This window comes from Haliotis rufescens, unplaced genomic scaffold (genome assembly GCF_023055435.1).
Source record: "Haliotis rufescens isolate VD_foot unplaced genomic scaffold, xgHalRufe1.0.p SCAF_24, whole genome shotgun sequence".
Lineage (NCBI taxonomy): Eukaryota > Metazoa > Mollusca > Gastropoda > Lepetellida > Haliotidae > Haliotis > Haliotis rufescens.
The window spans coordinates 1732425-1750427 of record NW_025963935.1 but is presented as its reverse complement, the minus strand read 5'-3'; the positions used below and the strand labels follow the sequence as shown (position 1 = coordinate 1750427).

The 18003-nt window shown below is 41.4% G+C and overlaps 1 protein-coding gene across 1 annotated transcript in view; it reads left to right on the top strand.

Annotated features, from left to right (window-relative positions):
* Positions 1-270: 270 nt before the first annotated feature.
* Positions 271-18003, top strand: part of LOC124127178 (palmitoyltransferase AKR1-like) — a 65110-nt gene continuing 47377 nt past the window's right edge. Inside the window, exons 1-2 of the mRNA XM_048401939.1 lie at positions 271-648; positions 11986-12073. Coding sequence (XP_048257896.1) covers positions 343-648; positions 11986-12073 — 394 coding nt within the window. The 5' untranslated portion in view covers positions 271-342. The remainder of the gene's footprint in view (positions 649-11985; positions 12074-18003) is intronic.

The following is an 18003-nucleotide window of genomic DNA, read 5'->3' as shown; positions in this document are numbered from 1 at the left end:
TAAGTAGGGAAACAATAACATAGGGACGCCCAAAGCCATGCTGAACGCAGTACATCCCACTCACTCGCAGCGGTAGACATTTATCGTAATCGAACACTTATTCTACGTCAACAATTTGAACCAATGAACGTGATCCACATGTTTATTGTGAGTCATGTTTTAAACATGTGCGTAATATTGATCTCATCATAGCCTTCAAGACGGGGAACGTGAAATTGTCAGGTGATACTCTCCAACAGTCGTGTCTTGTATTCATCGTTTGCTAGGTGGCAGCCTTCGGAATTCTGTGTCGTAGTCGTTCAGCACATCTCTGTCTGTTTCCTGTACTCCTCTGTGAACAAGATGCTGTCGCTGTGTTCAAGTAACTGTTGCGGTTTGCAGCTGGCATTAACAGCAACTGTTTTCATCTTGTTTGGAATTTCTGCATGCTGCTCAAAGAAATGTGGTTTTCAGATGACAGAGCAAATGGCGTACAGGTCTTTCACCATCAGGAACATCGGCATTACGTTGTGCCAAGTAAGATGTGTTGAAAATTGCTTCAGTTCGAATTTCGAATACGTTAATGAAACGTCAGACTGTCCGAGTTATGACGCAAAGAAGCTTGAGAAGACGAGCAGATTGAGTGTTCATCCTAAGAATCATCCAAATGTAAGTTATGTCTATTGTGGTGTGTGTTGATCTTACCTAGAATCACAGGTACCACATTGAATGTTGCTCAAATCTTTCGAATAAAAGACTTTTTGCTTCGACCAAAGTCAGCAGGGGGTGAAAAATTATGAACAATGTTACTTGACCAAGGGCAAGTATGACCAACAGTCTTACTTGCCCTAGTTTAAAATGTTACTTGACCAAGGGCAAGTATGACCAACAGTCTTACTTGCCCTATTTTAAAATGTACCTGCCCCAAATCTAACCAATAAATTCTGTAAAATGTTACATCTACAGAACTGAGAATCAGAGATAGTGTTCCCTCACCATTGACGCCCTCATTATAACGATAACTCGGTTATAGCGCGGTAACGCATGGCTCCCAAAATTTACTGATATATTTAATAAACTGAAATTTTACACTGACACGATGCCCCCCGCCCCCCATCACGGCAAACATTATCAGCTGATCACCGCGATCACGTAACACCGGAAATACCAGTCAACACATCCGAACTGAAGTACGCGATTTAATCCTATTATTATGTTCATTGTTTATCTGGACTAATATCTGAAATATATTTTATTAAAAATAATCAAAATTTCATTCAAAAATTATAATAATGTTTACAATAATTTCGGGGAAATCGTTTGATCGGTAGATCGGTAGTAACGCACCTATATTTACAGCAACCACGGTCAAATTACCGCTATTGACGCCTTGAAACGAACTTTAGTTGCAAAAGAATGGATACACATATCATAAATGCCGTACCATGACTCCCTAAAAGTCATATTTGAGGCAGTTTGACTATTAAATGTCAACATAACGTTTTCGCAATCGAAATACATGTAGCACAGGAAGCCCCTACGGTGACGACCCGTGACAATTCCGGGGTAAAATAGGTCTTCAGCAACCCATACTTGCTATAAAAGGCGACTAACGGGATCGGGTGGTCAGGCTCACTGACTTGGTTGATGCATGTCATCGATCCCAATTACGTGGATCGATGCTCATGATACTAATCACTGGATTGTCTGGTCCAGACTCGATTATTTACAGACCGCCGTCATATAGCTGGAATATTGCTGAGTGCGGCGTTAAACAACGAACCAACCAACCCTACGCTGACTGGTCAAATTGTTCCAGACGTAAAAAAATATCCAGCACATCACCTGAACCAAAGTGCAACACTTATGGTTCTTATCATTTTTAGTATAATCAGTGGAAGCTGCAACTAAAATAACACGATATTGGAAAGTATTATTCCTGATAAAATAATAATTTAAGATACAATTCCGACCATTGCATCAAAATTCTAGAATTATAGAAGTTATATGGAATTTGAACACTGCCGTCCCATCATAAGACGTGTTGGATTATTTTGAGATAACAAATGGCTAGGTTGATAATACTAATAATTCATGACCGCTCATTTTCTAATAATTGGAAAATTAAAATAGAGCACAATTTACCATATTTTGGCTTATTTTTACTAATAACTCTATTTGTGAGAAGCTATAATTAAAACGATAATATACTGAACCAAATTAAAAACTTCACAATCCTAAAATTTTAACATTTTGATCAGTTATCAGTGTGGGCCCTTATTGTGTATTTAAACAGTAATGGCTACGTATTGTCTTCAGATAACACCCGTTTTTGTGCAGGTGGCACCTATAGTGGCAACAGTGGTTTTTCACGTGCAACTGGTCACGTGGCCATAATACCGCACGTGTTTTCAGTCATACTTGTTAGCAAAACACAAGGAAACAAAAGTCTTTACGGCCATTTGTCATGCCACGCCTTTCAAATGTGCAAGGTGAACGTGCCATCGGCATGTTGCATACGGGATCGTCCGTAGCTGAAGTCGCAAAGAGGATGGGTTCTAGTCGACGGACTGTTTATGATTTACAGACGCGTCTACAGCAAACGGGTACCACCGCTGATCGCCCTCGGCCAGGTCGACCACGTGTGACGTCACATGCAGAGGATCATCAGATTGTCTTACGTCTCCTCCGTAACCGATTTTTGACGGCACATCAACCAGAAATGAACTGTTTAGGGGTAGACTCAGTGCGCAAACTGTTCGAAACCGTCTGAGAACTGCTCACCTTCAAGCACAACGGCCATACTGCGGGCCGATTCTGACTCAATTACAGAGACGTCAACGTCAATTGTGGGCACAGCGACACTTACGATGGACTCAGAGGAATTGTCGTCGTCAATCAAGTGGTCTTCAGTGATGAATCCCGATTTAATCTTCGATTTGCTGATGGTAGGGCGAGGGTGTGGATGCGCCGTCATGAACGTTACGCCCAGTGTTGTGTACAGGAAGTTGACAGATTTCGAGGCGGAAGTGTCATGGTGTGGGGTGCTTTCTGTGGCAATGCACGTTCCAGGCTTCTTGTCATCCGTGGCAACCGCGACCAGGTACTGGCACCAGAACTTCTGCCTTTTATGGCAGCACATGGACCTGGTTTGATCTTCCGACACGACAATGCCAGACCTTACACAGCAATTTTGACAAGGAATTACCTTCAGAATGCGGGAAGTCAACGTCATGGACTGGCCGTCAAGGTCTCCCGACCTCAATCCCATTGAACACGTCTTGGATGCTCTTGGCAGAAGTCTGTGCACTCTCCAGAACCAATCACAGAATGTGCAAGATCTTGGCACCATTTTTGCAGCAACAATGGCGTCGTCTTTCCAATCATGTGTTCACAAGCATCACAAGGTCCATGCGGAGGCGATGTGTGGCAGTTGTCAACGCACATGGTGGCCATACACGCTACTGAATTTGTGTGCCATCAGATTCTCGTGCTTGGGACTTATGATTTAAACTGTTGATGTTATTACCGAATACCATAGGTGCTTGGAACAAATTATGGTTACCAGCGATAGTTAAAATCCTTCTTTGGACATTAATGATTACAAATTACCTTCTCTGATACATTTGTCCGTTGTATATCATATATGGGATTACTTTTTAAAATGTGAAGTTTTTAATTTGACTCAGTATAATAATTCAAGTCTACTTTGTGTTAACTATCACATAAATGATAAAAATAAGGACTTCCGAGTATAGTTTTATACTCGACCATTTTAACATGGTACGAGCGTCAGCAGATAATGTGTTAAACAACTTTGGAAAAAGTTTATTAAATTAATGCAGTATCTTAAATATACATATCATGAATGGAAGATGTTGGTCAGACTCAGAAGTTCGAGACTATACGTTTATTGCCAATCAAGGTGCTAGCATCATAGATTACATAATCTGTTCATCTGGGTTGTTTGACGTATGCTGTAATTATAACATTGTATCACGCACGGAATCCTGTCATCTTATATACTTCCGTGCAGACTAAACCCGTGCAAGCTCATGGTAATAAGAAGGCTTCTAAATTCGTTTGGGTCAATGATAAAGCTGACCAATTTATGTACAAATTGTTGAGCAGTGAATGCTGCTCTTTATTAAACAAGGCTGTTGAAGTGGTACACCATATAGACGAAAGTGTTAGATACATGTCAGAGGCCTTGTGCACGGCAGCAAGTGACATGAAAAGAGCGTGTACTTCTAACACATCCAGTCAACAGTGGTTTGACCGTGAATGTAAGCTACTCAAAAAAGAAAGATGTAAATATTTAAACAATTTTAGGAGCAAAAAAGGATAATAACTCATTATATGAGGATACATATATTAGAAATAAATATAATAGAGTAGGCAGAGAAAATAAAGCGAATTTATTCAAAGAGAAGCAGGAAAAACTTGAAAATTGTATACGCGATTCTAAACATATTTGGGCACTCTTAAAGGGCTAAATACCAATCGTTATACACAAAACAATATTCCAATTGTTGATTTGTTTAACTATTTCAGGGATCTGTTTTCAACTTCTACAGAGAACGAGGAAAGATGTTTTGATATCGACGAATCGAATGCATTTTATAACTTTTTGTCAGTTAACTTCAGATATTCTTGATTCCCCTATAACACGAAATGAAATTTCGGAAAGCATCGCAAACTTAAAAAGTAATAAAGCAGCCGGTGAAGATAATTTTTTAAATATTCAGTCGAAATTCTCCTTCCCTACCTTGCAATCCTTTTTAACGTTATGCTTGAAAAGAACAGTGGACTTTGGGGATTGTAATTCCTTTGCACAAACTGGGATCAACTAATGTCACCAACAACTTTATATAGGGGTTTAACTCTTTTGAGTTTTTTCAGTAAGATTTTTACCAGTATTATACACAAACGTTAAGTATTTGGGACCGATTCCTTTCATAAGATACATGAAGCACAAGCCGGTTTCAGGCATGGATACTCTACAATTGATAATGCATTTGTATTGCAGACACTTGTACAGAGATATTTAGCACAAAAAGGAGAAAAATGTATGCTATATATGTTGATTTTGCTAAAGCGTTTGACTCAATAAACAGAAACATGTTGTGGTCCCTTTGCAAATCTCAAGGTATCAGTACTAAAATTGGTAAATTACTATGTTGCATACATCACAATGTGAAGGTCTGTGTTCGAAACAATAACACCTTATCTGATTCCTTCTACTGCAATATTGGGGTTAGACAAGGATGTATTATAAGTCCATTTCTGTTTTCATTTTTCATAAATGAACATTCGATACAATTATCTGAACATTGTAACGAGGGCATCCAACTCCATCCAGAAACTATTAAACTTTTTCTGCTTCTTTTTGCTGATCATATAGTTTTGGACTTCAAAAGTTAATGAATGATGTGAGTGTTATTGTAACAAATGGAAATTGAAGGTCAATATCGATAAGACAAAGGTTATAGTTTTCAAAAATGGAGGGAAATTATCAAAACGAGAAAAAGGGCTCTATAAAGGTGAAACACTTGAGGTTGTAAGAAGTTACAAATATTTGGGGGTACATTTTACAAATCGACTAACTTGGTCATTGGCAACAAAGCCGCACTGCAAGCCAAAAAGATTTTAATTGGCATTTTACAAAACTTAAAACCCCTTGGAAATATTGGCGATGAAACATTTCCAAGATTTTCGACACTAAGATCAGCCCTATTCTACTCTATGGTGCTAAAGTATGGGGCCGAGATAACTATGATACAATAGAGAAGGTACATCTCTTTGCGAATAAAAGGTTTTTAGGAGTGAATTCCAAATGTTACAGTTTACAGAAAATGTGGAAGATACCCAGTGTATATATTTAGTTGCATAAAGGTAATAAAATATGGAATAAAAATGCTTAAAATGCCAAGTACCAGATTCCGAAAGAAATGCTATAACATGATAATTCTTTACGATGGCAAAGGTAAAAATAACTGCGCCTCGGGTGTCAAAAAGATACTCCGATCTTGCGGGTATGAGTACATTTGGTGAGAGCAACATGTAACAGTACCAGATCGTTTCATATATAATTTAAGACAAAGGTTAAAAGATATGTATTTTCAAAAGTGGTACTCTTCACTAGGTTTACACAATAAGTTAAAACATTACATCTGTTTTAAATTATTCATTCTGACTGAAAAATTAGGACACAGAAGAAAGTGACAAAAACAGAAACAACACATCACACGACACCACGTAGGAATGTGTCCATTTTCATTAGGACACACCACCTCCGTGGTCTAATGGTAGAGCGTCCGCCCGGAGAGCAGAAGGTTTGGGGTTCGTTCCCCGGCCGCGTCATACCAAAAGACGTTAAAAGATGGTACTTGTTGTTACCCTGTCTGGCGCTCGGCATTAAGGGGCTAAAACAAGGACTGGTCGGCTCGGAGTACAATGTGTCTTAGTGGGATATTCATTTTAAACTGCTGCATGGTATCTAAGTGGGCTAGCACTATAAATCGGCATCAGTCCGGATCAGTACAAGCTGCCACACACACATTTGCATGCACGTCGCCATTTTAGTGCAATAATCTTTGACGCGATGTTAAACCCCAATTTCACCTCACCCCATCTTATCAGGATACGGGAGACAGTGACAACAATATCTGAACATCACGTAACAAAAACAAGCATGTGGCCGTCCTCATTAGGGCACAGAAGAAAGTAACAAATATAACAGAACATCATTTGACACCAAAAAGGAATGGCCAATCCTCATTAGGACACGGAAGAAAGCGACAGATATAACAGGACATCACGTGACACCACATAGGAATGTGCCAATCCTCATTAGGACACGGAAGAAAGCCACAGATATAACAGGACATCACGTGACACCACATAGGAATGTGTCAATCCTCATTAGGACACGGAAGAAAGCAACAGATATAACAGGACATCACGTAACACCACATAGGAATGTGCCAATCCTCATTAGGACACGGAAGAAAGCGACAGATAAACTGAACATCACGTGACACCACATAGGAATGTGCCAATCCTCATTAGGACACGGAAGAACGTGACAGATATAACTGAACATCACGTGACACCACATAGGAATTTGGTCGTCCTCATTAGGACACGGGAGACATTGGCAAAGATAACAGAAAATCACGTGACACCACATCGGTATGTGTGTTTCTTCATAAGGACACGGGAGACAGTGGCAAAGGTATCAGAACATCATGTGACACCGCAAAGCAATGTGGCCGTCCTCATTAGGACACAGAAGTAAATTTCAACAGCAACAAAACAGTGCATGACACCACATAAGAATCACATGACACGGCAAAGGAATGTGGCCGCCTTCATTAGGACACGAGGACAGTGACAACAATAACAGAACATAACCTGACGCCAAACAGGAATATCGCCGCCTTCATTAGTACACTGGGGACAGTGACAACAATAACAGAACATAACGTGACGCCAAACAGGAATGTGGCCGCCTTTATTGGGACACGATAGACAGTGACAAAAATAACAGAACATAACGTGGCGCCAGACAGGAATGTGGCCGCCTTCATTAGGACACGAGGACAGTGACAACAATAACAGAACATAACGTGACGCCAAACAGGAATATAGCCGCCTTCATTAGGACACGAGAGACAGTGACAACAATAACAGAACATAACCTGACGCCAAACAGGAATGTGGCCGCCTTCATTAGGGCACTGGGGACAGTGACAACAATAACAGAACATAACATGACGCCAAACAGGAATGTGGCCGCCTTCATTGGGACACGAGAGACATTGACAAAAATAACAGAACATAACGTGGCGCCAGACAGGAATGTGGCCGCCTTCATTAGGACACGAGGACAGTGACAACAATAACAGAACATAACGTGACGCCAGACAGGAATGTGGCCGCCCTCATTGGGACACGGGGGACAGTGACAACAATAACAGAACATAACATGACGCCAAACAGGAATGTGGCCGCCTTCATTAGGACACGAGAGACAGTGACAACAATAACTGAACATAACGTGGCGCCAGACAGGAATGTGGCCGCCTTCATTAGTACACTTGGGACAGTGACAACAATAACAGAACATACCGTGACGCCAGTCAGGAATGTGGCCGCCTTCATTAGGACACTGGGGACAGTGACAACAATAACAGAACATAACGTGACGCCAGACAGGAATGTGGCCGCCTTCATTGGGACACTGGGGACAGTGACAACAATAACAGAACATACCGTGACGCCAGACAGGAATGTGGCCGCCTTCATTAGGACACGAGAGACAGTGACCGCAGTAACAAAACATACCGTGACGCCAGACAGGAATGTGGCGCCGTCATTGGGACACGAGAGACAGTGACAAAAATAACAGAACATAACGTGGCGCCAGACAGGAATGTGGCCGCCTTCATTAGGACACGAGGACAGTGACAACAATAACAGAACATAACGTGACGCCAGACAGGAATGTGGCCGCCTTCATTGGGACACGGGGGACAGTGACAACAATAACAGATCATACCGTGACGCCAGACAGGAATGTGGCCGCCTTCATTAGGACACGAGAGACAGTGACCACAGTAACAAAACATACCGTGACGCCAGACAGGAATGTGGCGCCTTCATTGGGACACGGGGCACAGTCACAACTATAACAGAACATAACGTGACGCCAAACAGGAATGTGGCCGCCTTCATTGGGACACTGGGGACAGTGACAACAATAACAGAACATACCGTGACGCAAGACAGGAATGTGGCCGCCTTCATTGGGACACTGGGGACAGTGACAACAATAACAGAACATAACGTGACGCCAGACAGGAATGTGGCCGCCTTCATTGGGACACGAGAGACAGTGACCACAGTAACAGAACATAACGTGACGCCAGCCAGTAATGTGGCGACCTTCATTAGGACACGAGAGACAGTGACCACAGTAACAGAACATAACGTGACGCCAGACAGGAATGTGGCCGCCTTCATTGGGACACGAGAGACAGTGACCACAGTAACAAAACATACCGTGACGCCAGACAGGAATGTGGCCGCCTTCATTAGGACACGAGAGACAGTGACCACAGTAACAAAACATACCGTGACGCCAGACAGGAATGTGGCCGCCTTCATTAGGACACGAGAGACAGAGACCACAGTAACAAAACATACCGTGACGCCAGACAGGAATGTGGCCGCCTTCATTGGGACACGAGAGACAGTGACCACAGCAACAAAACATACCGTGACGCCAGACAGGAATGTGGCCGCCTTCATTGGGACACGAGAGACAGTGACCACAGTAACAAAACATCATAGATCCATCGTCAAAGTGGAGGCATGAGACGTAGGATCGAATGCCTCATCCAGGCACGTGGTGGCTATACACGCTTCTGATCTATTTCACGTGTCATGTGAGACCGCCTCCGTGGTCTTGTGGTAGAGCGTCCGCCCGGAGAGCGGAAGGTCCAGGGTTCGATCCCAGGCCGCGTCATACAAAAAGACGTTAAAAGATTGTACTTGTTGTTACCCTGTCTGGCGCTCGGCATTAAGGGGCTAAAACAAGGACTATCGGCTCGGAGTCAGTATACTGTGTCTGAGTGGGGTATTCATGTTAAACTGCGGCATGGTATCTCAGTGGGCTAGCACTATAAATTAAATCGGCATCAGTCCGGACTAGTACAAGCAGCCACACACACACATACACGTGCATGCACGTCGCTATATAAGTGCAATAATCTTGGACGCGACGTTAAACCCAATTTCACCTCACGTGTCATGTGGGGCGGTCGGGTAGCCTAATGGTTAAAGCGTTCGCTATTCACGCTGAAGACCCGTGTTCGATTCCCGATATGTGTACAATGTTCTGTTCTGGTGTCCTCCGCCGTGATATTGCTGGAATATTGCTAAAAGCGGCGTAAAACCATACTCACTCACTCACGTGTCATGTCAAATAGAGACTTTTAGGAACATTTTCACATGAAACATCAAACGTGACTCGTTTACTTATTCCTGCAGCTCCAGGGAGTAATTTTCAATTAAAACTCACCAATATCTTCTTTATATGTTGTCAAATGTTTGATCTATCCGACGACATTGGCATCGCCCAGCTCCTGTGGTCAGTCATCCCATGCCATGATTTTTGCCATTTGTCATGGGTCAGAAATAAGGGTGTGCCTACTGTTTTTTCTTTGTGTATATGTTATTTGAAACTGTTTATGGCCTGATATTCGACAAACGGCATTGTTTTCACACCTTTTAAAAAATGTTATGGAGGAAAACAGTAAAGTTGCACGTGCAGGTTATGGCATTCGTAAATCGCGGAAGTGGCTATAAAAAGGCAAGCATAAGCCAATAAATTGTCATTCAATTGTCAACATTTTTCAAGTTCGAAAATCCTAAGACTAAGCGATGCCGAACAGAACATCACCAACGGACGTATCCAAAGAGGGGAATCGCAGTCTTCTGTTGCACGTCACTTCAACGTCCACCACAGCAACATTTGCCACCTTTGGGACCGATACTCACATTTCAAGTCCACTGCAGACCGTCCGAGAACCGGCCGACCAAGTTTTACCACCCCTGCACAGAATCGCTACATTCGACTGTTCCACCGACGTCATCGCAATGCCACGGCTACGAAGACTGCAGGACGCATCCCCTGTTTGAGGAGGATATCGGAACAGACTGTCAGGAACCATCTTCGCCAGGCTGGAATCCGATTCAGTAGACCAGTTATCGTCCCTATTTTTCAACAGATCCATCGACAGCGACGATTGTGTTGGTGCAATACCTTACAGCCTTAGAATAAGAGAAACTGGAGACGGGTGTGGTTTAGTGATGAATCATGATTTCTGCTTCACCGGTGAGATGGAAGACAATGTGTTTGTCGTCGTTGAAATGAGCGTTTTGCCCAACATTTAGTACGTGAATTCGACAATTTCGTTGGCGGTTGTGTCATGGTGTTGGGGGCCATACCCTACACCACAAGATCTGACTTGGTTGTGGTTGAGGGATATTTGACATCAACAGCTACATGAATTCTTCCAATCATTGACCGCCAGAGGGAGCTGTTTCAATAGGACAACGCTTCAGCGCACACAGCTCGTGTCACTGAAGACTACCTACACAATGCCAACTTCAACGTTTTGCCCTGGCCGTCGAGATCGCCAAATTTCAACCCAATCACCTCTGGGATGAACTCGATCAACGTGTACATACAGAATTCGTACACTTATCCAGTCAGTACCGCGGAGATGTAGAGCCGTGATTTCTGCCTGGGGCAGTCACACGAGTTCTGCGCAACCTTCTGGCTTTATGTGACATGACAATGAACAGTTGTCAATGTGACTATCGAGGTGCCAAATTTCATATCTGTATCTATGATATTGAATGAAATATATCTATCTGTGCATTTCTTTTTTTTGATGAGTGTATATTTACAGATATACCTCTGCTGTTACATAAATGGAATTTAAATTTGTTAACATGACAGTTAATATAGAGTTTTAATTGTTTGATACTAAAATATAACCACTTGTCCTTTATGGGTCCGAATTATGGAGATACTATGTTCGTTTCTCGGTCTCTCAGTCGATGCCACTGTACATTGTTTCAGATGTTCCGGTGCAGCAGCATTTGGTTAATTGTGTATACTTATAAATGCAGCCACATCTACGCTTATCAAAATCGTCATTGTTGTCAAACCAAAAAATGCCGATCAAGGACTTCAATAATTATCACAAATGTGCTTTTCTTCCTGTTATTATTAATTATGTTCCTTATATGTACAAGTGCCTGTGACTTCCAATACAGAAGGAAACTTAAACGTATATATTATTTATATACATTTATGTTTGTTATTACTTCCTATTATTTACGAAACCCTTTCAAATATATGGACCCCTACACGAAGAACTAAGACATATACATAGAGTCTCACAAGGTTCTTTCTATTGCTGTCTGAAGGTCCCGGTTCAACCCTGTTCATCTAAGGTCTGCAATCCACCTTCCCGATGTTCGGAGACTGGATCTGGAAAAGCTGTCTGTGAACAAGGTATGTGTCACATGCAGAAAAGTGTACTGTGTTTAGCTGAATCTTGTGTCTCTCAATTTCATCACCTAAACACTGGAGTGAAGGATCCAAATCTTGAACATAAACCAATCACGCTTCTTGGAATACGACGTACTGCGGCCATGATAGCACACTATCCCTCAACTGTTGTTTTAGGGGCTTTGATCAATGGGTATTGGGATTTCTCATTCTAGTCCGAAATGAAGATATTTTCTGGGAGCCTTTCTTTTATGTAGGACTCAGATCAGTTTGCGAATATTTCGTGTATAAGTTGCAAATAAGTCGCGAATTTGGATACGCGCGGATTTCTGCGAAAACTACTGTTTTATGGCACTAATTAGGAAATTTCAATTTATACTGAACAAAAAAAGTTCCTTTGACATTGAATAAGATTTAATACAAAGTTATTTGTTTTACCAAATCTGAAACAATTCAGAAAATGCGTGATTTCATAAAAAATGAACATGCCAAAATGTCAATTTACAAACAATAGCGTGTGTGCCCACCTCTGGTTGCGATGCAATCAACACATCTTCATCTCATGGAATGGACCAGGCGTCGCACAAAGTCCTGTGGGATATCTGTCCATATCTGCTTGAGCATGTTTCGAAGTTCCTGGAGTGTCTGTGGAACACATGGTTGAGGTCGAAGGCGCCGATCCATCTCATCCCACATGTGAGAGATCAGGGGAGCGAGCCGGCCAGGGGATGACATTCACGTTGTTTTGTTGAAGAGAGTCGAGCAATATGAGGCCGGACGCTGTCATGTTGAAAGGTAATGCCTGGGCCATGACGACGCAAAAACGGTAAAACAACAGGGCCGATGATCTCGTCGCGGTAGCGCTGTCCATCGAGATTTCCCTCTACCACTATCAAACAGGTCCTCTGTCTTGCTGTAATCCCACCCCATACCATGATGCCGCCGCCCCCGAACCAATCTTCTTCCATGACCCAATGATTGACGCAATGTTCACCTCGACGTCGGTACACTCGAATCCGTCCATCGCTGTGGCTGAGGTGAAAACGAGACTCGTCAGTGAAAAGAACCTGTCCCCACTGCAGTGTACCACTGTAGACGTGCTTCACGGTGGTTTCTGTCAAAATGGGACGTCTGGCGAGTCTTCTTGTGAGAATCCCTGCACATCTGAGGCGGCGACGTACGATTTGTGAAGATATTCGTCGAAGGCCAGGGATGCTTCTAACAGTGACTGTTGCTGGCTGGAATCAATTTCGTAGATGTGTTGTTCGAATCCAGTTGTCTTGTCGATTATTGGTTACGCGTGGCCTGCGACTCCGAGGATGATCTCACTGCATTTGTCTGTCGCCAACGTTGCCATAAACACCAAATGGTGTTTCTGTGGACGTTAAAATGTCTTGCAACATCACGTTCACTCGATCCTGCTTAAAGCATATAAATGGCTCGCAGACGCTCATTTTCGGACATGCGTGGCATTTCGTAATGTTGAATAATTGCGTAATTTTGTTGTTTTTCTGAGTGGTTGTTGTAAGCACGATGCTAAACAATGCATATGGAAATCCCGTTAACGCACATGTTTTTATACCCATTCTTTTTCATGGAATGCATGCTTTTCTGTAGCAGTTGCGTTTTTGTGACTTGATTCCATACATGTACTACAATATTGAAAACCAAACTTTACTTGTTTGAAAAATACAATAAAATGTTGGCGTCACAGGAACTTTTGTTGTTGAGTTTATTTAGGCGTTGATGTATGTAATATGTACTTGGGTTAAAAACACACACCATGTACATGCATGGAGGAACGTCCTGATTAGTGTGGTCACACAGTTAACGTTGATAACAATGCGAAGTGCATCACATGCATTCCTACAAAAATGATTAATATATAGGTATTTGCATTCGACAGACATGCTTCAAATCACATGTAGTAGTATAGGTAATGATGGTTCTGGACCACTTCCACTGGAGCCAGATTCATATACCTATACTGCTACTACAGGGGGGATTTTTTATGCCAAGATGACTATGTGATTCAACGATAGTCATAAAATTAAGTTAAATTGATCACCACCTGGAGCCAATGATATAATTTTTTATAGGTAATGATGGTTCAGGACCACTTCCACTGGAGCCGGATTTATGTACCTATACTGCTACTACAGGTGGCATTTTTTATGCCAAAATTATGATGCGATTCAACGATAGTCATGAGTTGTATTAAACGAAACATCAATATTAATTAATAATGGATAAAATTTACTATAGCCCACGAGGATATTGGAAAGGTGTAGGAGAAATAAAAAAATTAGCCACTGCGGCTAAGGTATCTAAGGATGTGGCCAAGGATTGGTTAAAGAAACAAGCGATGTGGCAAATATATTTACCGGCACCGCGTTATATACCGAGGAAGAAGTTTGATATTTTTACAATGAATCAAGTTCATCAGGCTGACCTCTTGTTTCTTCCCCACGATAAGGTAAAACGCAAAACGTATAAATACGCTTTAACAGTAGTGGATGTGGCTAGTCGATACAAAGAGGCTGAGCCATTAACCTCGAAAGAATCAACAGAAGTAGCTAATGCACTGAGTCGCATATATAAACGCGGACCACTAAAATGGCCAAAGCTATTTCAAGTAGATCCCGGTCGCGAGTTTATGGGATCGGTAACTAAACTGTTAACAAAGCACGATGTCGAAATCGTCCATGGTGAAAGAGAGGCCCACCGAAGTCAAGCTATCGTCGAAAGATTTAACAGGACATTAGCAGAACGTTTGTTTGGCTATCAGTATGGGATCGAAATGAAATCGGAACGATTGAGATCAACCGAATGGGTGACACGATTATCAGCCGTTGTATCAGCGCTGAAAAATGAAGTGACGAGATTAATAGGGAAGAAACCATCCGATGCTATTAAAATGAAATCCGTGACTTCCGAATCTTCAGCACCGAGGAGAGGCAAAGAACGAAAACTTCCGGATAGAGTAAGGGTAAGATATTTATACCAGACCGGTGAACTCGAAGGAGGCCTACGTCGCGCAACCGATCCCATATGGTCTCTTAAGACGTATAACATTAGTCGATTGGTTACGAAAGAAGGAGAGCCTATTCTTTATTATCTTCAAGATGGACCGGGTAGGGCATTTGTACGAGAAGAGTTGTTCATAGTTCCCGACGGTACGGTATTACCACCATAACCATAAGCATAGGTAGTTACACCATCATGATCAATCCATCTCTTTGGATCTAAGGGGGATAATGATGTCTTGTTCATTCTTAATCCATATATCCTGTGATTGTAACTTCTTAAAGAGTTCATCACGTGTTTGAACGTTCTACCGTTGAATAATGATTCTTTATACTGTTCGTGTTTGATATGCTTTTTTACAACATACTTCTTAACGCCCTTAGCTTTTCTTATCTCTCCATTATCGGACTTTTTTTATAGAATACATCTTAGGTCTTAATCCTACGTACTCCGCTATAGGGGTCCCAGCACATTCATCCTTCATCTTACCTAATACCTTTTTATTTACTACGCTGTGCAGTGGATTGTCTTTTGGGTAATCGCTCGTGTCGTACATATCTATTTTTTCTGCCATATCTTTATACACATCCTCGGTTTGTATTTCCATCAACAAAGAATCTGTGTCGGTATATAACACCTCGCATCTATCGCCGTATTGCTTCTTAAGTTCGTTGTAATAAAAGTCATACATTAAGTGTTTTGACAAGTCGAGAATACTCATACCGACGTACACCGGTGTGTTGAATTCTATATTACTCTTCTGCATATGCAACGCGGCTAAGTCGTTATCGAATATCTTGCTTCTGTTAAAAGCCGGACTGGCTATAAGTTTCCTGAGTCTTTCTTCCTCATTTGATCTGACTAATTTAACATCAACACGCTTCCTTAGATTCTCCATAGTTTTACCAAATACTGAGTTATTCATGAGCTTATACAGATTCTTTTCGAAATCGCTGGTAGCTATCTTTCTTAAATCTGTGTTCAACCTAATATAGGGCTCCATCCAAGGGCTTTGATCAAACTTTAGAACTCTGTGTATTTTCTTAAGTTTCATACCTAACGATAGATACAACTGGAGATTTCTGTAGTGAACTATATATTTTGTTTTATCCATCAAATTTGGTACGAGTTTTTCTACGTTAGCTAACCTACTATTACCCATCAAGGAGCGTTGATATTCCGACATCCAATCTTTATTAACCATTAATCTTTCGGGAGCTAGCAGATAACTGTTATGGTCTTTATGTAAGGAATTTGGATATTCCAAGTCAACTTCTAGTATGTACCCTTTATTCTCATCATTATTATGGATATTATCGATATCATCGACCCATTCAAAACCACCCGTGGGTAAAGGTTGACTCATAGCCCATCCGTACAAATTGTTAGCGTCGAGATATAATATGTGAGTGTCGGGTTTACTCGGATCGTATCCTTCCACTAATTTATTATTAGCCTTAGAATACCTTTTCGCTGCCATCGATATACCACCTCTTAATCCTTTCTCAATAAACAAGTGCATATCATAATCTGTGAGTAATTTTAGTTCTACGCCGGTCTTCTTCAACAATGCATCCCACGATAGTCCGGGACTGGAATAGTACCATGCCGGGACCAAGCCGTATTGTTTTAAACATGTCTTTCTAAATATCTCGAATATATCGGCGAGTAACAGTACATCGGTTTTTAAGTACAGATCGTGATAATCGCCTAAATTCTTACAACCTAATTTATCCCACACCGTCAGAGCGTGTTCATAATCGGCATCTGTTATTCTAGATTCCGTTAAGTTACTATAGAATGATTCGAGGGGTGGTAATTCAGTTTCTTCGAATCTAGCCCAATCATCCATATAATCGTAAGGATATACACCTTTTCTCAGCAACAAATGACGAGTTATCTTATCTGTATATTGATTTGTTATCGCAAAGTCATCGGGATTGTTCGCATTAGCTAAATTGTCCAGGGAAGATAACAGAAACTGTACAGAGTCTATGAATCTAAGCCCATTACTTTGCTTTATTCTAGATTTCCCATCCTTGTCCCTATAATGTAAAGGTTTAGTCAACGAGAACGATATGTATTTTTCCATATTGTTAGGAATGCACGTTAAACCGCCGTCGGTCTTTGAGATAGTTTGCATAATGAGATGTGAATCGTATCCCCTAAGGTTATGAAACACAACGGGGATGGGTATTGTTTGAGAGTTCATTTTTAGTTTCAAGTTACACTCGTTATGAGCGGCTCCCCGATAATTACCCGTGACGTGACAATGATCTCTTACGGAATCCCCATCCAGGGGTTTATTACAAACGTGACAACTTGTTGACTTCTTAGGGGCCCTCCAATCATCCCTCGTCATACGCATGAGTTTCTTACACGATAATTTTTGCCTTATTATTCTCTCTTCATTTTGTAGATATTCTAGGAACTTTTCCGCTGCATCGGGACCTCTGTAAATCACGGGCGGGTTTGTTTTCCCATCATACCTTACAACTATATATCCAAACCCACAAGGAATATGTTCTTGAGTTTTCCACCGGCTACCAAAGCCGCGAGTCTTTTTCTATGTTTATCTAAAGATTTATCTGTAACTTGTTGATCAACATGATCTTCTTTGAGCATTTGTTCGATGAGTTCGTCGCATTCCATAATGTAATACCTAAGGAGATATTTAAGTCTAACATAATATAATATGGCATATCCAATACATCCCGTAATAATGAACTGTTGCAAAAGAATGATGATTTCGAACCACATTTTATGTAATATTAACCGCTAATGTTCGATTTATCGTATTTTTGCTATAATTTTGCTACATTTGCTATAATTTTGCTCTATTTGATATAATTTTGCTACATTTTTGCTATAATTTTGCTATATTTTGCTATAATTTGCTAAGCAAT